Raw genomic sequence first — 27,397 nt, forward strand, 5'->3', positions numbered from 1 at the left:
CACAGCACAGCAAATGTTTAAAGATAGACTGAGCTGTAGTGATGTCCGAGCCAAAGACAGTTGTGTTAATAGGAAAACCACCATCACCTGCAATCTGAATATTTAAGTGAGTGACCAAGTTGCTACAGAAAACATGGAAAGGCAAAAAATAAACACTACAAAAAATAAGGCATGTGTAATCTGTACCCCAATATCAAAGGTGTGTGTTATTAGGTAGATAAGAGAGCAGATCGAACACATCCATCAGCAATAAGAAAACAGTACTATGATTTGAATGCAAGTAATTAAAATAAAAACACTAAAGCATTTCAAGTATACCATCGATTAGAATGTGGATTCTATCAGTATGAGAATGTGATGGGAAAAAAGAGAAATCCCACCTCTAATCCAAGTTCTGTATTTCAGGGTATATGCAGGAATCCTGAAGTCAAATGTAATACCTATTAAGACCTTTTTTAAGACCCTTCCCATACATTTTAAGACCTCATCGCCACTTTGAGTTTTAACCGGTTACACTTTACCTCACATTCACATATACAGTATTGATTGTCCTTCCTCCTTCTTCTAACCATTTGGACGCAAACTTGCATTTCCCCATAACGATGTTGTTTAACAACCGGCGTAACCTTCGTGCTATCAAGCAGTGAGCGTGCGATGTCCTGTTCAGATGACGTCAAACCCAACGGGATGCCAGAAATAACCTACACAGAATCACACTACCCACCTACGCAGTGATACATCAGGCAGACTGTAGAATACAACCTCTTTGGACCATTTATATACTTATTGAAAACAAGCTACAAAATGTATACCTTGGAAAATGCCGTTTAATACTTTTTAATAGCCTTAATTTTCATTAAATTGATTTATCAACTTTTAATACTTTTTAAGACCCTGTGGACCCCCTGTGTATTAGACATCTTTTTTGTGAGAAAGGATTCATGATTGACTACCGTACTTTTCGGACTATAAAGCGCACCTGCATATAAGCCGCAGCAGCTAAATTGTCCGTCTGGTCTTGCTCTCGTTCTGTCTCTCGGTTCCACTTTTACTTTGGCGCGCTACCTGTCTCACTCTTTTCCGGCCTCCAGCTTTTCCCGCTGGAGCCCGCCGCTTAAAGGTGGCGGGCGCGGACCGGTCATAGAGCCCATAGTGTTAAAGGTGGTTAATTTTACCTGTAAAATCCATAGATTTAGGAGGTTCCCTAGTGGCCGTTAGCTGTACAAAAAAAATGGGGAAAAAAGTCGCGGCTTATAGTCCGAAAAGTAGGGTATATAAATATACAAAAGTGACCTACTTTGAAGACAACTCTGGAGTTATACAGAGAATATAAACGATATCATGGCAATAATGTTATACACAACAGAGGCATTCTCTGATGTGAGAGGCAATGGAGAGGCACATGGGCGCTGCTTCAGCACATTACATGTCACTTGTTAGACGCTTTCATCCAAAGTGACTTACAGACATTCAGTACTGTGGACAATCCCCACAGGAGCAATTTGGGGTGAAGTGTCTTGCCCAGGGACACAACGACATGCTGACTGCAGTGGGGCTCAAACTTGCTATCCTCTGATTCAAAGATCAGCGCACTAATCCACTGAGCCACAGCTTCACCCGAGAGAAAGCATTTTAGCTTGTGGACGTTCTGGTGTAAAATACACAGATTTGAGTACAGGTCGGTGATGGCGCTGGCAGTTGGCAGCGGTCACTCTTCCACATTGTTCCATCATACATGTCTCCGATTGAGGACAGCTGGCAGAGGATGGTGTCAGTAGGACGGCTGCTGTCTTCAGTGTGGGAGGAGGAGCAGCAGACTGTGATGGAGGAAGTGAGGTGATGGCTGGATAGAATTAGATCACCATAGTTGCTGTGAGACCTTCTTCGCCTGTCACAGGAAGAAGATCATCGGTTCGACTTTCATGATTATAGTGTAGACGTTCTCATCCCATTTGGAGGGAGGGGCAGATCATTATCCCCAAGAGCTCAATATAACCGTCTCTAAGCAGCTACCAGAAGAAGGGTGAGTTTAGAGTGTAGCCTGCGTACGTAAAGCGCTGCTCCAGGGCATCGCTGTTGGGGATGAGTCAATGTTACATTTACACAGGTGGGAGGGTTTGGAAGCAGGAACATCAGATGTGAAAATGTACGGTTTGCTTTCGCAGCTGAGCTGAGGCTTTGACCAGGTGTTAGGTGCCACATTATTCTGTTTAATTCACTGTGAATAATTATCCCTGAGCAACTTTAAGGGAATGTTGGAAGGGTTTTAAAGGGGACCATAGTCAAGTCCAACTTTCCCTGGCATTTGAAACATAGAATATATTTATTGCGATGCCTTTTAGTTAACCAACTGAGATCTTTATTTTACTTCTTGCTATTTTTTAAGCCGATTGTTATTTTATTTCATCGTTTATTTGGCAGGGACAATGCACAGTAATGAACACTTAAAACATTCAAATGTGTCAAGCGTAACAGTGCCAGATTTAGCTTTGAGCTCATTTCCCTCCGCAGTCCCTCACATAAAACATTTAAGAAAATGACATTTGACAAACATAGCAAAAACAAAATACAAATTGTGTCCTCTTTGTGTTTTTAACAGGTGCGCTCAGATCCCCAAGCTGAGAGAAATCAGATCCAGCAGACTCCGTGTAGGTGTGAATAGTATAATTCTCACCTTATAGTCGGTGGAGCTAAGGCAGTCTCACAGCCTCAGGAGACTCCCAGTTGTGTTTTCACTTTAATATCACTATTTCAGTGTCAAAGCAGCTCAAATTCAGAGGTTTTAGAAGGCTGAAGGAATCCATGCTTGTTGTGTAAGATCCCAAAATGGGTGGAAGAAATATGGATAACCCAATGTTTGGATAAATATAGATACCCAGTCCCACAAAAAAAACGTGAATCTGAACTTTACATATCTGTACGATACGTTTAACAGTTTCACAGTAAACAGGAAGCTCAATTCATCACTGCTAAAACTAGAATGGTTACGGGGCAAACTTCAAATACAGTCAATGTCATTAGCCTGGTATGTAGCCGTCATTTAGGGGACACAACTAAAGCCAAAAACCCTGACTCCTTTTCAACTTACTTGGTCGGGCAAAAACATTCCTTGTTAACATTTGTAAATGATTTAACAAGTGTATAGCTAAGGTATACAAAACTGAGAAAAGAAGGCGAAACATTCCTTTTTAAAGCCTGACGTTGGCTTAATAAGTGACAACCAACAATTAATATTAACTACTGACTAATCAACAAAAGAATTGTGTCTTTTGGGCACAGAGTTGTCAGAATCTGCACATCACCTTGGTAATCACTGAGCATCTTTACTAAGCATGGCTTATCGTTTGCGTTCACAGTCTTGAAATGTCCGAACGGCCATACTGTAATCGCAATGACGTGAATGTTCCCCTTGAAAATGAACATATAGGCTACAGTTAAAGCACAAGCCGCAAAGGCATACATATGTAATTATGTAATGGTTGCATAACTGAGATATGTGTCAAAAATGTTGCATCGTAACGGATAATCTGCGAGTGTGACAGGGTGTCACAGAGGGAGCAGAGAGCAGCGTGGATGGCAGCCTACCGTCTTGTGGACTTCATAAAGGGAGAAGAAAAAGAATATAGCAGGTTTACTCTGAGAGTCTCCTTCTCTCCCCTCCCTCACCCAGCAGCAGTGACAAACATCTTGTATGAGTCACGGATGGAGCAGGCTGCCAGTCCTCTCTTTCAGACCCCTGCCTTTAACATCAAGATATATCCAACACCAACAACTCTGGCTTCCAGGAAAACTCTCTCTCCTCGTCTGCTACGACTGCCCCCCTTCCCCTTCCCCCTCCCTCTTTTTATTTCCCCATACCCTTCCCCAGCCTCCCATCTCTCTCTCTCTTTCTCCCCATCCCTCTCCTCCTCTACTGCGGGTGTCTGGGAGGCTTTTTTCCTCTGTGTCTTGCTCATGAAGGGCCGCACTAAGCTACCTTCCCTCTGCCCGTGTGTGGTAGGTAAATTCACCTCTCCGTTCGTGTCGTTCTTCTCCTTCCATCTCTCTGTGGCTGCCTCTGTGTTTGCATGTTAGCTTGAAAGTCTGCTTGTGTTCTGGCAGGCTTTTGGGAGGTCTGCGCTTACATCTGTGCGTATTGCATCGAACATGCTCGCAATCTCCTCCACCGTCTTAGATTTGTGAGAAATATGTGTCTGAGGAATGTTTTGCTCCCCATGTACGTGTGCTCCGGGTAGGTTTATTCCCGTACTTCGAGTATTACGTATGAACGTGGCCTGGCACATGTGGGTGTGTATGTGCCAGTGGGCATGTTTAGTCACGCAGTAGGAGTAAAACTCCAGCGGACTTGTTGATCGAAGCATTATAGATTCATTTATTCTCCTTTTGGTTAGGTTTTGGCTGTGTATACTTGAATATAATTCATATTGTTGTGCTTCTCTGTCCTTCTGAGGACCCTAGGACATGAGTCTGGTGCTTAAGGACAACAGACAAAAATTGGCGTCACATTGTGGTCATTAGAATTTAGAGTTAGGATCACTGCAGGGTTAGAGACAGAGGTGAGAGAATGGGTTTAAGACGAGGTAGGGCAAGTATCATGAGGTTAAATAAAGTTTCTATACTGCTAGTATATAAATGTATGTGTGTGTTGTGACAATGAAAACACAGAGCAGCCAGCTGTAGTCCAGAGCGAGTCCAGCCTTCATTGTCTGAGGAGACTTGAGGAGCTTGTAATGGCTCAATGTATCTTTTATAAAACACTTTGAATTGGTTCACACCAAAAGAATCATGCTTATTTTTTCCTTATTTAAGTCAACTTCTTACATGCAAACAGTCCAATTAAACGTCTTCAGCAACAAGCCATCTAGGTCAGGTTTAGGCAACAACAACAGAAAAAGAAAAGTACGGAAAAATAGGGAAGTCACACGGGAAGAACGTAAGAGTAATAAGTAAGGAAGTGACTTTAAGAGCATGGACCTGTCTTTGTGGACCCATGCATAACCCGACCTCCTTCATTATGCACACTTTTCACTGTTATACATCCTGGTTGACTGAAATATGTCAAACACAAACTGATTTGAAGGATAGGTATGAATTGCAGTGAATACATTGTCGTCTTATGACAACAGCCTGACTAGGTGGTGGAGTGCAAACATGCTCCAGCGTTTATGTGTGGTTCTAAGACGTTAGAGTTGTAATTGCAAATGGGAACATAAGCTTTCAGTGTCACTTGTTTGAATTGCAGTTCATTGTGCAACAGATTTATATTGTAAGTGGCTCTGATTAAAGGAGAATTATTATTTTGTATTGACTTCATGATTGGATTACGATGCAGTGAAAACGTAAAGGATATTGATTAAACATTGTGTTTGCATTTCATTTTTACTGCAGCAGCATGTTGGGTTTTGAAAGAAAACGACTGAAGTTGAACTCTTGACCCTGTGCTTTACTGTGTGTTTGTATTCACATTAGATACAGAATGTAGCAAAGACCCCTACATGTTAGCTTACTCATGGTTTAAAGATCTGGAGTTGATTATAAAAACAAAACAGAAGAATCGGGCGTGTAGCCAAAGCGTTAGAATGTCAAAATCAACAGTTAAATGTGCCTTGTGGAGTCGTCTTGTATAAAAGAGTAGAAGTTGTATTACAATTCAGTTTTACTTCACTTAAACAGTGAGTGTATCCTTCAGGCCAAACAAACTGTTGGCGTGCATTGACTTGCACATAAAACATTCGGCTGTTATTGTCAAGTATTTTAAAATCGTACACATTTGACATCCTGTTTCTTTGCTACTTTACCATCACCGTTAGATCAGCGGAATAGTGTGACGTGGTTGTTACAGTAGGACTGTGGATTACGTGAAAAGAGATAGAAAAGCATATAGCACTAGTGGAAGTCAAAACTACAGAGGGAACCTTGGTAATGCACTTTTGACCTCGGAAATAGTTTGCAACCTAATGAATAAGGGAAGACCAATATATTGGATGATTTAAAAAAAACAATGGAAGTTTAAAGACCAAACCCTTGGAGCTGGTCAACAGATAGGAAACACTCAGGTTCACCACAAGACACAAACCTCACAACGGCCAAGTTACACTTAGAGCAGCATGCAGGAGACCTGTAGAGCAAAGACTGACTAATGCGAGAGGATTGGAAAGAAAGTACAAACAGCTCATAATCCAAAGCAAGCCACGTCATTTGTCAAACCAAGAGGAAGTGTGTCATGGTCTGGGTCCATGTGGAGTCCTCTCACGTTAGTTCATTGATAATATCCCTGCTGACGGCAGCAGCCAGATGAGTGTGGAAGAATACAGAAAAGTACTTTGATCCAAATTAAGATATCAGAAGAACTCATCGAACAAAGCCTTAGCAGCAGGACAATGATCTTTAACATGCATCCAAAGCAACAAAGAGATATTAAGGAGCACATAGTCAAATGTCCTTGATAAGCTGAGTCCATCACCAGACCGTAAGTCCAACTGAGCGTGTGTGTCATTTGCCGAGGACCGTACCCAAGGGAAAAACAAACCCCAATCAAAGCGGGAAGTGAAAATGGCTGCTTTTCAGGACCTTCAGGGCGTCACTAGGGAGAACACCAAGTGTCTGCTGTGCTCTTTGGGTCATACACTTCAACCAGTCATTGACTTCCATTCTTTTGTGTGGGAGCACTACCTGGACTTGGGGTGCTCTTTTATTAAGGATACATGTGGACAGAAAACTCATAAGAAAACACACCTTCTTGTTAAAAATTATAATTATTGTATAGTAATGACAGTCATGTTTTTTATTGTTTTATTTACTTTTATTGTCATTATTACACAGGTATTAGTAACAAAACGGTTTCTCTGCATTTGACCCATCCTAGTGTTAGGAGCAGTGGGCTGCCATTATTATTACCTAGAGACTAATGTTTTGTATCAAGCCTTTATCAGGTGGGACTGAAAATCAATGGCCATTTTTTGCTACAAATACGATTTTATATATATTTGTCAAAAATGTTGAGGTCACTGAAGGCCGTAGTTCCTACACAGTTTATCTGATGTTTATGTAGACCTCCTGCTTTGACAGCTGAGGGTCAGCAATGACCTCATAGTGATTTAAAGGAAACATTATCCTCCAAAGACTAGTCTGAGTCCTTGTGTCACAACTCTATACTACAACATTTCATTTGTGCCATATTTATGGAGCCATTGCCACTTCTGTGTCCTCTTTCTTTCCAGAAGCTGATTCAAAGTGATGTTTCAACATTTTGCTACTCTTTTTGCCATTCAAAGCTTTTTATTGAGTTTTGTGGAGCATGTGATTGTCTGATTGGCTACCCTATCACCGCCTGTTAGCTAAAATGAACTGGAATGGGAGGTCAGAGTCTTATTGAGTCCATTTCTCTGCTCTGACAAGAGGATGTCATCTATATTGTTATGAATCACGCTTCATGGAAAATCATAACTTTGACATGACAAAGTATTCATCAGATCTGATATAGATTAAGACAACATTACAAAATAAGATCCTAGATAGAAATGTGTTATATCCTTTGATAAACCAGGTAAAAGTCGAAGTTAGATTAAAATCTTCTTTCCAAGACTGACCGGGCCAAGAGGGAAGCAGTTTAGAAAGAAACAAAGCCTTTTTTCTGTTTCTCATCCTCTTTTTGTGTGGTTTCAACCTATATTCACCCCAACAATGCACTAGTAAGCACACTGGGTAATTATGGTAAGCTGTTGATTACTAGGTGCTCTTAAAGGTGGGGTAGGTAAGTTTGAGAAACCGGATCGAGATCGCTAGAATTTGAAAATACACAACCGGAGAAAATCTGCCACTTCCTCACAGAGCCCCTCCTCCAACACACACGAACGCGCACATGACCAATGAGGGCACGAGATAAGTTTGTGCCCCGATGGAAGGCTGACAGGCAGTTGTACTTTTTACAGTATTACGGCTTCTACAAATGAAATTTTGTTATGGATTTTTTGTCAAAGCACTTAAGATATTCATTGCTATCGGGAAGTTAAGAGCATTACATGGAATATAACAAAAGGTGTATCTCGAGCCGGTTTCTGAAACTTACCTACCCCACCTTTAAGGTACCGCTAGTTGTGTTAACTGAGTAAATGCAGTTATTTTCTTCTTTTTGTCACTTGTGTTTCCTCCATTTTCAATACCTCAAATGCCACACACACACCAATACTTAATTTGCCTAGCAACCAAATGTATGGTGAAGGTTTGTAAACTAATGTTGCAATTCTCTAAAAGAAGTGATTTGGATGTCAACATGGGCATAACAATCATATTGCAAATGGCTGTGATATTATTTGAGTTAGTTGAAAAGAGATGATCAGGTCAGGAATAGACTGTTACCTGTTGGCCCTGTTTTGAGCATCTTGGCTGGGATCGATGACCCCCCCCCCCAGCTGTGCTCGTCCCCCCCGAGCCAAATCACTGGTGGTCTGAGGCTCTTTGTTGCATTCCTTCAGAGGTGGCTCCAAAGACTTTTACTCTGTCAAAAGGGTGAGGCAGATTCTAAAACTGAGAAGCCACACGCAGTGAGCTGCAGACCAGTATAAGCTTCAATGGGCGTCCATTGTAATTCAAGTTTGAATTAAAAAAAATGTGGCTCCCTTCATTAATAAAGCAATAGATAGTGGCATTTATACTTTTAAGTTTAGTCAGAGCAAATGCAAACACATTCAATGCAAATACTAGTGGAGAGACTCAACATGGGCAAAAGAGAATGACGCGTCTCCTTGCATCGACCTTTGATACATATAGTTGCCCTAATGGAAGAAGCATCAATAGGCGCATTCACACTGCGGTACTTTGCGAACATGCGAACTTAGTTCATGATCGCGTTCACACCAAAAAGAGCCGGTACTAAAATTAGTTCATGCGAACCTTTTATGAGAAAAGAGCTATATTTCTGATTGGCTGGGCGGATTTCAAACCACGCCCCGTAAAACTCCCAAAAAGTTTTGTGAAGCCGCCATTTTATTATCCTCGCATTAGCATTATTAGCATTAGCCCAGCGCAGAAACGCAGAGAGACTAACTTATGGCAACACAAAATAAAACATGGGAGCGGTGGAGATGAGGAGGTGTCGGCGTTCTGGCGATTTACTCGGAAGGCTTCAGTAGAAGCTGCTGGGAGTCCCAGCAGCTTCTACTGAAGCCAGTCCCCAACTCCGGGGACTTCCAGTCGGGGACTTTGGGCGGCAGTATACGCCGTGAAGTGGTTTGCGGCCTGCCAGTAAACCCAAAGCAGAAGAAGAAGAAGTGATGTCAGCGGCTTCATTTGCCTAATCCACCCCCAGGGACTTTTTCCGGTGTGAACGCGAACTAAAGAGTTCGCATGAACTAAGTTCGCATGAACCTTTGTGGGAAAAGTACCGCAGTGTGAATGCGCCTAAAAGTGTATTACAGCCTTCATTTGGGGGCTAGCATCCATGTAACACATACATAGGAAAATATGATGTCATGATTAGCAATGTACTGCCCATTAAGTGTCCTTAGTCCTGGCCGTGTCTTGCTAAAATATACACAATCACACACAGCACAGCAAATGTTTAAAGATAGACTGAGCTGTAGTGATGTCCGAGCCAAAGACAGTTGTGTTAATAGGAAAACCACCATCACCTGCAATCTGAATATTTAAGTGAGTGACACAAGTTGCTACAGAAAACATGGAAAGGCAAAAAATAAACACTACAAAAAATAAGGCATGTGTAATCTGTACCCCAATATCAAAGGTGTGTGTTATTAGGTAGATAAGAGAGCAGATCGAACACATCCATCAGCAATAAGAAAACAGTACTATGATTTGAATGCAAGTAATTAAAATAAAAACACTAAAGCATTTCAAAGTATACCATCGATTAGAATGTGGATTCTATCAGTATGAGAATGTGATGGGAAAAAAGAGAAATCCCACCTCTAATCCAAGTTCTGTATTTCAGGGTATATGCAGGAATCCTGAAGTCAAATGTAATACCTATTAAGACCTTTTTTAAGACCCTTCCCATACATTTTAAGACCTCATCGCCACTTTGAGTTTTAACCGGTTACACTTTACCTCACATTCACTATATACAGTATTGATTGTCCTTCCTCCTTATCTTCTAACCATTTGGACGCAAACTTGCATTTCCCCATAACGATGTTGTTTAACAACCGGCGTAAACGGACCTTCGTGCTATCAAGCAGTGAGCGTGCGATGTCCTGTTCAGATGACGTCAAACCCAACGGGATGCCAGAAATAACCTACACAGAATCACACTACCCACCTACGCAGTGATTACATTCAGGCAGACTGTAGAATACAACCTCTTTGGACCATTTATATACTTATTGAAAACAAGCTACAAAATGTAATACCTTGGAAAATGCCGTTTAATACTTTTTAATAGCCTTAATTTTCATTAAATTGATTTATCAACTTTTAATACTTTTTAAGACCCTGTGGACCCCCTGTGTATTAGACATCTTTTTTGTGAGAAAGGATTCATGATTGACTACCGTACTTTTCGGACTATAAAGCGCACCTGCATATAAGCCGCAGCAGCTAAATTGTCCGTCTGTCTTGCTCTCGTTCTGTCTCTCGGTTCCACTTTTACTTTGGCGCGCTACCTGTCTCACTCTTTTCCGGCCTCCAGCTTTTCCCGCTGGAGCCCGCCGCTTAAAGGTGGCGGGCGCGGACCGGTCATAGAGCCCATAGTGTTAAAGGTGGTTAATTTTACCTGTAAAATCCATAGATTTAGGAGGTTCCCTAGTGGCCGTTAGCTGTACAAAAAAAATGGGGAAAAAAGTCGCGGCTTATAGTCCGAAAAGTAGGGTATATAAATATACAAAAGTGACCTACTTTGAAGACAACTCTGGAGTTATACAGAGAATATAAACGATATCATGGCAATAATGTTATACACAACAGAGGCATTCTCTGATGTGAGAGGCAATGGAGAGGCACATGGGCGCTGCTTCAGCACATTACATGTCACTTGTTAGACGCTTTCATCCAAAGTGACTTACAGACATTCAGTACTGTGGACAATCCCCACAGGAGCAATTTGGGGTGAAGTGTCTTGCCCAGGGACACAACGACATGCTGACTGCAGTGGGGCTCAAACTTGCTATCCTCTGATTCAAAGATCAGCGCACTAATCCACTGAGCCACAGCTTCACCCGAGAGAAAGCATTTTAGCTTGTGGACGTTCTGGTGTAAAATACACAGATTTGAGTACAGGTCGGTGATGGCGCTGGCAGTTGGCAGCGGTCACTCTTCCACATTGTTCCATCATACATGTCTCCGATTGAGGACAGCTGGCAGAGGATGGTGTCAGTAGGACGGCTGCTGTCTTCAGTGTGGGAGGAGGAGCAGCAGACTGTGATGGAGGAAGTGAGGTGATGGCTGGATAGAATTAGATCACCATAGTTGCTGTGAGACCTTCTTCGCCTGTCACAGGAAGAAGATCATCGGTTCGACTTTCATGATTATAGTGTAGACGTTCTCATCCCATTTGGAGGGAGGGGCAGATCATTATCCCCAAGAGCTCAATATAACCGTCTCTAAGCAGCTACCAGAAGAAGGGTGAGTTTAGAGTGTAGCCTGCGTACGTAAAGCGCTGCTCCAGGGCATCGCTGTTGGGGATGAGTCAATGTTACATTTACACAGGTGGGAGGGTTTGGAAGCAGGAACATCAGATGTGAAAATGTACGGTTTGCTTTCGCAGCTGAGCTGAGGCTTTGACCAGGTGTTAGGTGCCACATTATTCTGTTTAATTCACTGTGAATAATTATCCCTGAGCAACTTTAAGGGAATGTTGGAAGGGTTTTAAAGGGGACCATAGTCAAGTCCAACTTTCCCTGGCATTTGAAACATAGAATATATTTATTGCGATGCCTTTTAGTTAACCAACTGAGATCTTTATTTTACTTCTTGCTATTTTTTAAGCCGATTGTTATTTTATTTCATCGTTTATTTGGCAGGGACAATGCACAGTAATGAACACTTAAAACATTCAAATGTGTCAAGCGTAACAGTGCCAGATTTAGCTTTGAGCTCATTTCCCTCCGCAGTCCCTCACATAAAACATTTAAGAAAATGACATTTGACAAACATAGCAAAAACAAAATACAAATTGTGTCCTCTTTGTGTTTTTAACAGGTGCGCTCAGATCCCCAAGCTGAGAGAAATCAGATCCAGCAGACTCCGTGTAGGTGTGAATAGTATAATTCTCACCTTATAGTCGGTGGAGCTAAGGCAGTCTCACAGCCTCAGGAGACTCCCAGTTGTGTTTTCACTTTAATATCACTATTTCAGTGTCAAAGCAGCTCAAATTCAGAGGTTTTAGAAGGCTGAAGGAATCCATGCTTGTTGTGTAAGATCCCAAAATGGGTGGAAGAAATATGGATAACCCAATGTTTGGATAAATATAGATACCCAGTCCCACAAAAAAAACGTGAAATATCAACGTTGGTCGACAGGGCAAAACTTAGTATTTTCATAAATAACCCTCTCAAGACGTGACGTGGATACAATATTTGTGTCATATTCGTTTCTAATGACCAGCGCCCATGTCACGTGATTGCAAACTTCCCCAGTGAGAAAAAAAACATGGCGGACACCTGATTTATTTTTTGTGGGAAATCTTAAATTGTAGGATAGTTTGGCCATTAAAAGGCTTTTTGATTACATTCCCAACGAGAAGTTTATATTGTACTTTTAAAATCTACATCCAGTGGATGTGTAGGATCTATAGTTTGATAGATATTACGTAGATTATTTGAGCTCCATGTCTTTTTGTTTTTTTTACAAAATATTGCATCCATGTCACGTCTTGAGCGGGTTATTGGTGAATATACTACGTTTTGCCCTGTCGACCAACGTAGCTATTACACGTTTTTTGTGAGACTGTGTTGTGAATATAACGTCATTCTGTGTAGTTTTGACAATACAGTGTGGGCTTAACTGAATGTAGCGAAAGGACCTGCAAACTACAAACATAGAAGACCATATTTAAGCGAATCTTGAATGTGAAGCGATGAAAACATATTATAGGGTTAAAAAGCATAATTTCTACACTTTTGTAAATAAATTGTTCAGAGACAAAGAGTCCAGATGTAACAAAATACTCTCCTCAAATGACGCAGTCTGTTCTACTTCTGTACTTCTTCCGATGAAGAATAATAATACAAATAATAACACTTTATAAAGCGCTTTTCCTGGTGCTTAAAGACGCTTGATATCTTGTTCATTCTTAAGAGACATTCGAGGGTGTTGAAAAATATGGGCTTTTTGATCAATAAAGATAAAAGGCACAACACAAGTATAGTCGGGAAACAAACGAGTCATATTTGCTGAAACTATAACTATAACCTGACAGTAGTACATAACTAATAATCTTACTCGGACTCCTAATGATATTTGCATTTCACAAGCTTGTGAACTCCAATCAAACCGTCAAACTATGAAGCTCTGATTAAATATAAGTCAAGATGTTGTTACGTCATTGTCTACTTGAGAAACAGTAAAGATAAGGAAATGTGGAGTATGGCACATCTGGCTCAACCTACAGTGTATTAGGCTTAGCAGCGTTTCTGGCATTCTCAGGCTCGCTGGTGAATAATGCCAGCGATAGCAGCTTGCTCTCCGAGTCACAGCGCCTCTTTATATTCTCTGTGAATTGGAGAAAACACTGGCATGTGTCATGACATGTGACGCATGTCGTAGTAGCATGAGGCACTGCCTCTGTGCACAATGAGCCGTGACAGAAGCAGTCATCTTATAGATACGGTGACCGGGATGCTGCTGGGAAGTGGACTATTTATTAGGGATCTGCCACCCCCTGCAGATGTTGTCATGGAAACACCGGCTCTTTTGGGTCTCTCTCTCCCTCACAATGCAGCATTAGGATGTTAATGTTATACTCAACACTGGAACACCACAGTTCAGGTTTGCATGTGACTCCCACGCTTACATAACGCTGTAGTGGAAGGGGGAAGCCATTTACAGCAAATGATCACCATGGAAATGATGCTGCATCTGTGATGAGTATAGATACAGTCACATCCATCTTTGTGTATGGTCCACTGGAAGTGCTGCTTATTATAATAAGACTACTTAGATGTATAAAGACACATCTGTGTCATAGGGTATAATCCAATAGTTTGGTCCTATATACAGGAGGGTCGAGAAAAAAAGCCTTTCTATGTCATGTGTGTAGAAATGGAGTTTCTGTGAAATCACTGAGAGGCAGCCAACATGACTTTCCTGCTGTTCTTACACATGTCAGAGCTCGATGGACTGAGACATGAAAAGCTTTCCGTGCTTTTCCCTCTGTAAACTATTATTTAAAGTCAAAGTAGAAAGTGCTTTGCAAAAGAAATATGTTCAATGTCTGTTAAATCAGATACATATAGCGATTTTAGTAGCAAACAATGGGAAACATTCTTTATTTTCCATTATTTTTCCATTAATCAATTCATCTAATATTAAACATTCTTGATGTCTTTCACTTTAAACTAGTTATTGGGTTAAAACTAACATTTGTTATGAATATCCAAAAATGCATAAAACTCATGAAATGGTAAAAAGAAAATATTGTAATCAGTGTAGCTAACATATTGTTATAGCATCACAAGACACCATTTGTTACTGAACATTCTTTTTAATGAATATTAATCGTAAATAAGGTGTATCAATAAATCAATAAAGGATCAATACATAGTATGTGTTTAGTCTTTTCTTCTTACATCACTATTTACATCATTCACTTGTCATGACAGCAAGCTAGGCAGTCTTTTCTAGTCACTCATATTTATGATGAAACCGATATTGGAAATCGATCACGATCAAATTAGTTTGTATCTATTTAATCATTTTTATGAAGAGTCAGTTACGTTCGCAGTGTAGAGAGGTGTTCAACTGGAATTATGTTACTTCGGTTACAGTCGAGGCCAGTTTCGTTTATTAAAATCCATCCACTGCTGAAACCAGAGAACCAAGTGTCTTTTTTTTAGAAAGAAATATCCATGGAAACTGAAAGATGTTTTTAGAAATAAAGTTAGACCGACTGAGTGAAAACCACGTCATACCACTAGAGTACTAAAAGAAGAATGTGCACAAGGCCATGCGCACGCACGCACACACACACACACACACACACACACACACACACACACACACACACACACACACACACACACACACACACACACACACACACACACACACACACACACACACACACACACACACACACACACACACACACACACACACACACACACACACACACACACACACACACACACACACACACACACACACACACACACACACACACACACACACACACACACACACACACACACACACACACACACACACACACACACACACACACACACACACACACACACACACACACACACACACACACACACACACACACACATCCAGGGCTGTCTTGCTGTATAGATGTTCACATAGTTGTAGTGAAAACCCCATTCTTTGTAAAGGGTGCTTTCTTAAACCTCTCTGTATTGATTGTATTGATCGGCTGATTTATGGACTGTTCCCTCTGCTCTGTGAGTTAACTGTAAAGAATATCATTTTTCCTGAGAAAGTGTCAATTCATGACCTCCCTCTGAGGGCTAGTGATCGACCTGCTGATGTCTGCAGCACATTGCACATTTCCCAGGTCATCCCCACCGCTCAGGGAGGGTGATACGTTTGTCTTTTTTAACTGCACACTGGTGTATTTGGACTAGTCCGTGTGTTCGATGTAACGCTGACGTCACCCGAGAGCGTTGAGCACTGCGCCGCAGTCGGTCCTGAGATGAATGCACAATATTTAAATCTAACGTACCTGGTTCTCTCGCTCCACCCTGTGGGCTCAGCACGTCAGCACAATCACAGAGGAGAGGAATCAAAAACAAAAACAAATAACACATGAGACACCTATCATGTCAAGGAGGAAAAGAATGGAACAATTGTGGCTTTAAAAAAGGAAGTTACCTGCTTTGGTCGTTGCCGTTTATCTTCAGTGCCTATCTTTCAAAATACTGTTTAATCCCTTATTAAATATTTATAAATATATGATTTTTGGCATTGACTTAGTTATTATTTATTTTCAGGGATCGGTCAGATCAACAATATCAGAGGGGAGTTAAGTTGCACTGATTAGTTATTTTAATATCTTTAAATGTTTGATCAGCAAAGAATGAGAAGTATAAGTTATATCAAAAAGCAACTTATCTCATCCAACAAACTGTTTCTACCACATAAACCAATTCAACAAATACATAGGAAATCGTCACACTCGCATGTGGTTCTGTTCTTTCAGAGAAAGATATCAAATTATATTTAGTTTACTTCTAAACATTATGTCAACGTATTGCTTTTAACTGCACCTTGATGGTAAGTGTTTCAACCTTAAAAGCTTGAATCGAACTGCCTCAATACTTTACGCATTCATATATACAAGTAAGAAAATGATAAAAACTGTGATTCTGTACAATACAACAGCATTCAAGTCTATACCTACCAGTTTGAACTAAACCTAATTTACTTTCTGAGTGTGTTAGTTTACATGCAGATCACAACTTTATTTGTTCAAAATGAATTCTGTAATTATGAGAAATAAGGAAAACTTGAGCTAGTTAGGCTCATTAAAAAAAATCTGCACGATGGCAGAGACAAACATCGTCAATAGCCGTGTATCTGTGTGTTGATGTCTGACACTAGTTTTCAGCTCAAAGTTAGCAAACACATATCTAAGACATTGTTTGCTGTGCACGGATTTAAAACCTTTCAGCACATTGGACAGCTCCCTGAGCACTGGACTGAATATCCAACAGGGGGCGCAGTACTCACATTGCGACATGTGGTGTTTTCATGAAGTGGCCATATAACATTTCCCAGCATCCCCCTATTTGACACGACTGTATGTGTGTTTGTTTTCACTTTGATTAATGCTATCAATATAAATCGCATGCTGCCGCCGAGTAAAGAGACGGGTGTACCGTTTCTCTGTGCTTCGCCTTTGCACTGCTCTCCTTAATGATTCCAGCTGCGTGTTAAGTACACACTTTACGGTTAATCACAGAGAGGGGGCGAGAGAGGGGAGACGGAGGAGGGGAGATACTAGTACACATTTTGAGGCTGCTAGTGTTACAAAATATTAACAACATGGCAGTGCTTAGCGACAGACCGACGCTTTAGACGTGTCAAACGGGCACTATCATGAAGTCGCTCAAACACATTGGACCCGGGAAGCCTGCCCGCTGATAGCACCGACCCTCCTCCTCAGCTTCCGCGGCTCTCGTGCAACTGTCTCGTGGCTCTGAGTGAGTGGCGGAAGACCGGCGTGCTCTGTCTGTCTGTCGGTGTGTGTGTGTGTGTGTGTGTGTATATGTGTGTGCGCGCGCGGTGTGAGGCTTTGGACTGATGTCTCTGCCTGTCAGGAATTTAAAGTGTCTCTCGCCGGTCATGTGCCAGTGTAAGCTCATCTGCAGCAACCGGACGCTGTCCCTCATGTTCGGGTGCAAGGTAAGCCTGGGGTGCGATGGGCGAGGATGTTGACTGATGTTTGTGTAAATATGGTATTAAAAAAAGCCCTCTGTAAGAAATGGTAGGGTTGGATTGATCTGTGGCTCATTTGAACCGGGCTTTTTATCGTTACGCGACCACGAGAGTAATTAGTAGTGGTCACACTCACCTATCCATATGCCTTTAGATACAAGCTTATTCACACCACCATATCACCTTTACATCACCGCTGTTATCATGCGGCCGATTTCCATTTACACAGCATCCTTGGCAGGCATGATGGTGTATTTACATTGTGTTTTCTTTCATAAAAATGAGATTTAATGAATGAAACATTGATCACTTTCTGATGTATACTGCTTGTATGCAGGGCAGGTCACGTTAGGACTAGCCATATGCTTCACTCTTGCTCTGCTTCCCACCAAAGCAAACTGCATTGCATGTTTTTGACCTTGGGAAATGCACATTATTGCTCAGGGCCACTTAAATATCAGTCACCATCAGAGAAACTGTACACCACAAAGAGAGGCTTTGCAATCAGGTAACATGAACACTGTCCCTGCTGTTAACCCACGCATGAATCACAGCCAGGCTGCTTATTCTCAGCATAAATACAGACTACTTTTTTTTCTTTGCTGTATGATTTTGTCCTAATTTTGAGTGGGAGATGCTGTGTTTTTCTATCTAAATAGAGAGCATGTTTATTCATTCATTGACTGATTGTCCATCACATCCCTGGTGCCCCTCCCTCACAGCTTCAGGTGTTATGGCAGCCAGCTCAGAGTTTCCCTCCACATGGCACTGGAGTCTGTTGCCTTTTTGAAGCCAAATCTGACTACACGGTCCGCTCTGTCCAGGCTTTGTACCAACGCTTGACAAACGGATGTGGTAAAAAGCTCCAGATTATTTTGTTGTTGGTTCACGTCCGGCATTTTGGTTTGCATTCGGTCTTGTGGCTAGAATCTGAATAACTTCATATATAAAAAGATATGAACTGGTGGACATATTTTTTAAATTGAATTAATCGTGATTATTTTTAGATTTAGTGACCAGAACAATTTCTACATTTCCGAGACACCGCTGGGAAAATGTATATGGCCGTTTGCTTTGTGGGTTCCTGAAAGGTAGATCCTGCTGTGCTCACTGTTCAGTATAACTATAGCACAGATAATCCCATGTGTCTTCCCCCGCCTCGCTCCCTCTTGGCTCATTTCTTCCTCGAGTATCTCATTCTGAGACACCACGTCTTCCCTGTGTTATTAAAATGATCCTCCTACGGACTTACTGTAAGGTGTCTCCACACAGTCATCATGACCAACAGTGTAAAATGTAACTCCACAGCGAGTTTAGAGTCTGTAATAAGAGCAGATTTTCAAATGGGATGAATTAAAAGGCAAGAATCCTTCCTAGCGTCGGAAAATGAAGAATTGTGGAACAGGCGAACAGGTGTGTGTCATTTCCGCCAAAGATTTGGAAATTGGTCCGTGCGCAAAGCATTGTGGGGATTTTAAGACCGCGGAGTCTACACATGTGCAGCCTCGAAATTTCCCACAACGAAGTATGCCGGCCTCGGTAGGATTCCAAGGATCCTGGACATTGGAACAGTCCTTCGGCGGCACTCGATGACGTAGCATCTTTGAAATAGTGGCTCTGGAGCTGCTTTCTTCGACATTGAGAAATACCCTTGGACTTTGAGAAACATGGATGGACATTTTTCACCATCTTTAAAGATTGTATTGACCAAAGATTAATCAAAACAATAATTGGCAGGTGTAAAATAACTTAAAGGGGACCTATCATGCAAAATGCACTTTTGTACGTCTTTTACACATGAATATGTGTCCCCGGTGTGTCAGGGAACTCACCAAGTGTCAAAAAACACAACCCTCTCTCTTTTCCTCCATACCCAAATCTCTAAAAACGGGGCTGCAACGGAGCCGATTATCATTTGAATTGTTCCGACGTCATAAAAGGGGTGTTCCGCCTATATGGGCAACTCTCCACCTATCAGGGGAATGGGAGACCGCTCAAAAGCGCCGGAGACGCTGTAGTACATATGCCAGGCCTGTAGGTGGCGCTGTAGTCTGCCACAAAAGCAGCGAAGAAGACTCACAGAATCAGCCCCCTGCAAAAACAGGGCTGGAATAGAGCAAATAGAGCGAAATGAGGCATGGCTAAAATGCATGATCTGTTTGGTATTTTGAAAAAAAAGGTATGGCCCTACAATGTATGTTTCAAATATAGCATGATAGGTCCACTTTAATAAATAATTTCCAGCCCCAATATTACCAAGCATAAGATCTAGTGTCCCATTAAACATGCCCAAATTACCAATCTGTGGATATTTCCAGCAGGTTCGGTAGTGTCTAAGCAGCTTGCATCGGGTCTGTCGCTCTTTCATGGGGGTTTTAGGTGGGATTTCATTTGGCCAGACCCTCTGGGATGTACAGCTTTAAATCTTTTATTTATTCCTAAAATTCTCTAGAAATGCCGTATGTTTGCTTTACATCCATGTAACAAAAGCTACCATAACTGGTCATTTCCAGCGGTGATGTTCCAAGGTTATTATTTTTTGCATAACCTTTGTTCTTTAACAAAGCCGAGCACAGAACTTCTCACTCATGTTTAATTCAGGATCTCAATGAAAAGGCTCTTTATGTGGTTGGAAGCGTTCAGCAGTGCTTTAATGTGCTCTTTTATGCTTAATGCACATTGATGGCCTCACAACATTTAATCAAGATGGACCGGCTCGATGAAGTTTGTCTTGAAGCTAGGATCCAGGGCAGTGCTTATACCGAAAGCTCCACAATGCAAACCAGCCAGAGGACAGAGTTTAAATGGAAACTGACTTTTAATGTAATGAATGATTTACGACTCAGGGATCAGTGTGCCTTCATCTCAATATCAAGATCGATGATCACCTCACCCCTAGAATCGATTCTCAGACGTCTTTACTGGAAAGTGGACAGGAAAACGACCCGCCTTCACTCATTACCATCCGACCAATCAAATGATCAAGAGTAATGATGTGGAAGATATCAGCAGTAGGTGATATCAAAGCAGAGGTGATTTGCTTTTTTCTGTAGCCTGTGTCCCTGCGTGTGAGTCACTGGTTTTACATTTCCCATCTTACTGTAAGTGTTTTTATAGCTTTGCAAGCACACATTTCCTCCTATGGAATTGACCTATTTTATCCTGCTGTTTGTGCCATCTTCCATTATAAGGAGCAGTGAGCCCGACTGTGAAGCGAGAAGAGATGCGGCAACAATGTGCGGCACTAGATATTTGCTAATGCTGTGTTCAGGTCTAAGATTGAAGCATTTAAGGTCACCCCCTTCACAGCTTATCTGTGATCAAATACTGCAGCTGCTGTTGAGGGAGCAATGGATGTGCAGGGTGTAGGAGAAGGGTCACACCACACGCATGTATAGCCCATTCAGAGGCGCCAAAAACTGCAACATGGAAGAGCTGGCACCAAAAGAGCATCATAGACCCCTATGTTGAAACAGCCAACTTTACAACCGAAAATACAACTTTTACGGCATAAAACACAAAAACGCTTTTGGTCTCTGAAATTAAGTTCCCTATTCACGATAACTATACAGGAAGGAAAGAAAGTTATGCATTATTAGGGTTCGGCCCCACTAATGGTGCCAACATTTTGAGTAGCTGGGGTTAGATGGAGCTGGAGCACCCTACATTGAGATAAACAATGTCTGTTCAGAAACCTATGGGCGACGTTATAAAGAAAATATCAATATGTTATACTGTTATATTATATATATATAACACACACACCACACACACACACACACACACACACACACACACACACACACCACACACACACACACACACACACACACACACACACACACACACACCCACACACACACACACACACACACACACACACACACACACACACATCCACACACACACACACACACACACACACACACACACACACACACACACACACCACACACACACACACACACACACACACACACACACACACACACACACCACACACACACACACACACACACACACACACACACACACACACACACTCTATATATATAATATTATATTATGTCCTAACACCAGAATCGATTCATTATTTCAAGATGGGTTACCTGGTTAAATGCCTTAAAACACACCAAAGCTTTAAAAGTGGTATCGTGGACTTACAAAAAAAGCAGATTTTTAGAGCAAATGTTCATCACTACAATTTATCTTGATTGTTACACAGTTAACATTACATTTCATGTCACTTGTTAGACGCTTTTATCCAAAGCGACTTACATACTCAATACTGTGGACAATCCCCACAGGAGCAATTTGGGGTGAAGTGTCTCAGGGACACAACGACATGCTGACTGCAGTGGGGTTTGAACCTGCTCCCCTGATCCAAACACCAACGCACTAATCCACTGCGCCACACGCCTCCCTGTAACAGACAAGAATAAAACTATATTTCAAAACAACTTCCCTAAGCACCTGGTTAAATGCTTTGTGACTGGATGACTAGAAAGGCGCCATATGAATGGTGAAGTCAATTTACCATGGTCGAACCAAATTCAGCCTCAGTGTCACACAAAGACCGAAAACACCTTCATGACGCTATAGAATTTAAAACAGAAAACTCGAACTAAAAGCAATTATTCTCATCAAATATGATTATTATTATTAGATGTGAGTAGGGTTGCCAGAAACTGACCATGATCAAAATCGATTATTCGGCAGCCCTGGCGAATAATAATCGATTATTCGACCGACCCCTCTTCCCCCCCCCCCCCCCCCCAGCGTGCTGCAGCAGCAGTCTGCTCTGCACGCAGGCTTCCTCCAAGTTTACAGTAAAACAAACTGGTGGTGTGACCAATGACAATTATTAATACTATTACTATTATTAGCATATATATATATTTATATATATTTTGGTTGAAAATAAGCCAGAAAAAAAAAAATATATATATATAAATAAAATCGATTTTTAAAAATAATATTCGATTATGGAGACTGTAGCGAATATTCGAATAATCGAATAATCGCTGGCATCCCTAGATGTGAGATGACTGCATGTTAAGGGGGGCAGATATAAAGTAAAAGACAGGTGGGATGAAAGCTTTATTGAAATTACATTTTATAAGGAATGAGGCACTTTGTAGGGTGTGTGTGTGTGTGTGTGTGTGTGTGTGTGTGTGTGTGTGTGTGTTGTGTGTGTGTGTGTGTGTGTGTGTGTGTGTGTGGTGTGTGTGTGTGTGTGTGTGTGTGTGTGTGTGTGTGTGTGTGTGTGTGTGTGTGTGTGTGTGTGTGTGTGTTGAATGTGGATAGGACAGGGCTGTACTATATGATCTTGTTTTTGCAACCGACGCTGAAGAAGAAATACCCACTGCAGTGCATTATTGGATGTTTGTTCCTCGTGAAGCCATTAACCAGTCTGTGTCAACATGGCCTTCCGTGTGCATGTTTGTGTGTGTGAAGAAAACAGAGGGCTGGGGGAGGTTTAACACCACAATCCCCCGCTACAAGCGCAACATGCATAAAAATGTATGTACTCAGCATAAAATGGTGTGTGCATGCTTCTATGGGCAGAGGGGGAAGGGAACGGAATGATCAAGATGTGAGGAGAATTCATGGGAATAAGTTTCTCCTGACCTGTAAACGGCCGAATGATTTTCTTCATCGTTGTACATTTTTAAAGCTGCATGTAGGAGGCGTACAATCATGTGTGTACTCACTGTTTATGGCACTGCTTTTTCGGCTGATTTGTGCATCCTCAAATTATAGAACGTCATGTTCTTTTGCTACAAACTACATTTTGGCCAATACTTTTAGTTTTTGGTCAGTTTAAAACATTATTTAGAAAGACGACGAGGCCATGGTATTCGCCACAGGCCTGCAAATGATCCTGCTAGTGCTTACCATTTTAATATTGGTTCCGTCATCACGTTCCTGTGAAAACAGGCTCTAGACAGTCAAGACGAGAACCCCCCCCCTCTCTTCTCAGCAGAAACACTGCCAACGCTTGCTATAGCACCATTTACTGTATCTATGACTCTAATTTGATAATTACATTTAAGGATGATACATCTGTGTTGCTCTTACCAATGATGAATCATCTCACAGAAATGAATCTCATTCATTCGGTTGAGATGAGCATGAATTAACGAGTGAACTGAAGGAAGATGAAGTCTTGAGTTTCCAAACCAGTGCAGCCTGTAGTCAGGGAGTTAAGAAACAGTTCTACTAACTAGGGATGTCCCGATCACCTTTTTTTTGCTCCCGATCCGATTCCGATCATTTGATTTTGACAATCTGCCAATACCGATTTTTCCCGATCCGATCTTTATGCAATGCATTAAGAGAAAAAAAAGGTAACAGATAATGGCTGGTCATCCAACGCGATGAATTCAGCTATCTTGGCTGTTATTGTGTTGGCCTTTTTACTGTTCTGGGGCAGTTTCTCTTTCCTTTTAAAAGTCTCTGAAAGTGTCGGTTGTTTCAGTGCCGTTACCTGAGTGGCCGCTGTGTACTCGCCGTGTTGTTGTTGGTGTTTGTTTCTCAGGTAGCGTATTAGATTGGTCGTGTTGAACGTAGCTCTGTTCTTTCCACCACGCGGAACCTCCGCCTTGCAAACATTGCATCTGGCTGTTACACTGCCTTCGCTTTCAATTTTATAATACTTCCAAACTCCTGACATTTTCTCTGTCCCGACTCCCGAGTCACCAGCTGAACGTAGCCTCTCGTTAGCTTACTGCTACTATTAGACACTGCGCCCACTCTGTTGCCAGATTTGAGATAAATAAGCAACTCGGTCTATGAAAACAAGCCCAAAGAAAGCAACACATACATGATGTTGTGTAATTCCCGATCCCCGATTTTTTTCTCCCGATTCCGATCTTTTGAAAATCACGTGATTGGCTCCGATCCCCGATCACGTGATCGGATCGGGACATCTCTACTACTAATATATCTTTTATAACTGTTCCTGTTTCCCTGTAGTAACATGAGCTTTGTGGCGATGAAGAACAGCACTTTGGGATTTTATTTTTAGAAAAACTCTTAAGTTTGTTGGAGCAGTAGTGAGCCTCAAAACATACAGTGAAGTATTTTTCCATGTCTGGACAAAGTTTTAGTTTTTAGACGATTTGAATAGTGCTGCTTGGGGAGTTGGTGCATTATTTAAAAAATACCCTTTTCTGTTCATTTTCAGGTTTATGTTTGTGTTGTTTGCCTCTGCTGTGACAGACAGATAGGTAAATACGTGCTCACATGTGACTAGAGCATTTCCATGGGGACGATGAGAAGCTCTTCCATTTGATTTAGGTTGGATGGGAACATGAACATCCTTGCTGCTGCAGCTGTACGCGCTCTGCCCCGGGCCGTGGTGGATGTGGAGTGTGTTGTTGTTGCAGCATACAGAGCTACAGGAGATACTAACACTTGGCAAGGTGTTGTGCTGAAACACCTTGGAGACTAGTCTGAACTTAGCACCGGCAGAATGTGAATTCCTCTTCTGAGGCGTACATTTATGAACAAAAAACTGTTGTACTGGTAGGTGTGTACTGGCAACCGAAATTGTGATAATGCAAATGAGATGAAAACTGTGTTTGGGGTTTGGCACTTGAGAGGACACTTGAGAGTGAAAATCAACCGAGAAGGCTGGAACAATTACCGGATTGTGATGGGATGTACAGGGAAAGAGAAAGTTTAGTCAAAATGATAATGAGAAATGATTTAGAGGAGCTAATGTGTCAATGTACTCGCATATCATCAGTCTGATATTAAATGTCTTCGGCTTAACTGTTTCATAGGTGCCAGTGGGTTTGCTCTGCTATACCTGCAGGTGTTCTGACCTACTTAATATACTTCACATGTAGGGAGGGTAGTTATATTTCAATCTACGGATACAAATCTTAAACTAGAGATTTAAAAACATTACAAATTAATTAAAACAAATACAAAAACATGTTGTTTCAGTTCTGTATGTGTCTGTGTATTCTGGTTATCATTCAAATACACTGCTGGAGTTAGACCTAAAGGAGAACCTTATAGGCTCTGTGTTACATTTAAATATATCACTCTTTATATAACTTATACAAAGATGGTTTAATCCAAGCACATACACCTGTCTAGATGTACTCCAGTGAGAAGTATTGTACTGCACACAACTAAACTCCAGCTTATAGTTCCTTCTGACAGCGTTGTGGAGCCTCACTGAGACTTAGCACTGAGCTCAAAATCCCTCAGAGTTCATCAAAGCAGAGAATTAAAGAAAATGCAAATAGATGTACTCAGAAGCTTGAATTCTGTGAAGATGCAGTGGGGAGTTGCCGCCTTTAATGTACACCTGCAGAGCCTCTCGTGGTTCCTTCCTGAAACACTTTACACTTCTGAAGCATGTGCAGCTTCTTAGAAATGATAAGCCTGAGAGATGAGGGTATCTTTCAATCCATTACTTAATGCAGACATTTAAAAGCTCAAGCACGGTCCTTGAATTACAAACTGAGATGATAGTTTGACATTTGCTATATATTAAGTAAACTAATTTAACATTAATAGAAGAGCTTAAGTATTAAAGTACAGGAGGGAAAACAACCTTCACTACACCCTTCCAGATGTACTGGATTCTTTCCACTATGATATACTGATACAATAAAGGCAGGAGACCCAGAGGTAGTCTGTTGCAGTGGTACTTTAGGACTATGTGTACAGTTCAAAGTAGAATGTAATTGCTGCAAGTTGTTAAAGCCCCTGCTTGAGAGGAAAGAAGATTTTGAAAAAAAATGTTTTGATCAAATTTACTTTATTAACAGTAGAACCACCAGGGGTCGCTGTATACCTAAAACCGCCAACGGGTCAAATGTACCCGCTATTAGAATGCATTGATTTTCAAGGTACAATGCTCTTTTATTTATCATACTAGAACACAGGGTTAACAGTGAGTTTTGATCACACAGTGATGAAACTTATACCAATAGAATCTGTGGACTCTCAGCTTTTCATATTTGTTCCGCAGTGGGAGTGTATACTATTGGATATTATTTTTATAACATAAGAAAACGATGTGTTCTATTTTCTTTGGCTTTCTACCTATAAATAATGCCAACCTTTTTGACCATCTTGTCACATGTTTAGATGCATCCTATTTTTTAGGATTTGCCTTTTTCAATAGTTTCTTAATACACTCATTACAGTTAAGGCTTTCATCCAGTTATAATAAAACACTTCTATTTGCAATGATATATATGTTTGGGTTTCATTGGACCTTATTAAGATATATTAAAAGATAAGATAATAGAGTGGTGCAGTGACGCGTGCTAAAACCCGGAAGTAAGCTGCACATGGGTTCCCTTGATAAAAAAGCAATGCAATTTCTCCATTGGATTTTGGAAGATAGCTGGAAATAAGGTCTGTGGTCGACACACATTTAAGAGACGGATCACGTTTTGTTCAACCGGATAATCTCCACATGTCTACCCTACTTTTATAATTTTCTAATCGTAAATCTAGTCGCCAGAAGCAAAATGCTAACGTTATGCTATAAACGAACTACAGCAGGGTCGCTGCTGAAGGAGGCAGGTTCTTGCTTTCAAGCAGAACACGGGGAAAACGAACTTAGCGGGAGTGTTTACGTGTTCGGCGTAATGACGTACAACGGCCTCGACAACTTCTGTAGTCCTATTCAGCCACTCGGTAACAACCATAGTTTTTCAGACACGTAAACTCTTCAGAAATCACCAGTGGGGTCACTGCTGATGGATTTAATGTCGTAGAACAAAACGTGATCCGTCTCTTAAATGTGTCTCAACCACAGACCTGATTTCCAGCTATTTTCCAAAATCCT

At 41.4% G+C, this 27,397-nt stretch overlaps 2 protein-coding genes across 7 annotated transcripts in view; one reads left to right on the forward strand and one right to left on the reverse strand.

Annotated features, from left to right (window-relative positions):
- The window catches only part of zbtb20 (zinc finger and BTB domain containing 20), a 112,002-nt gene that overhangs the window by 54,849 nt on the left and 29,756 nt on the right, over nucleotides 1–27,397 (reverse strand). The window lies entirely within an intron of this gene.
- The window catches only part of LOC117458213 (disks large homolog 4), an 84,663-nt gene that overhangs the window by 20,242 nt on the left and 37,024 nt on the right, over nucleotides 1–27,397 (forward strand). For 2 of the 6 annotated variants that reach the window (XM_034098532.2, XM_034098533.2), the window contains exon 1: nucleotides 17,167–17,541. The exons of 2 other annotated variants lie outside the window; for them this stretch is intronic. In XM_034098532.2, coding sequence (XP_033954423.1) covers nucleotides 17,440–17,541 — 102 coding nt within the window. In that variant the 5' untranslated portion in view covers nucleotides 17,167–17,439. Of the gene's footprint in view, nucleotides 1–3,906; nucleotides 4,001–17,166; nucleotides 17,542–27,397 lie in introns of those variants that run through there. 2 more of the 6 variants (XM_034098534.2, XM_034098538.2) reach the window with 2 other exon arrangements.

The sequence above is a fragment of the Pseudochaenichthys georgianus genome, chromosome 14 (assembly GCF_902827115.2).
Source record: "Pseudochaenichthys georgianus chromosome 14, fPseGeo1.2, whole genome shotgun sequence".
Classification (NCBI taxonomy): Eukaryota; Metazoa; Chordata; class Actinopteri; order Perciformes; family Channichthyidae; genus Pseudochaenichthys; species Pseudochaenichthys georgianus.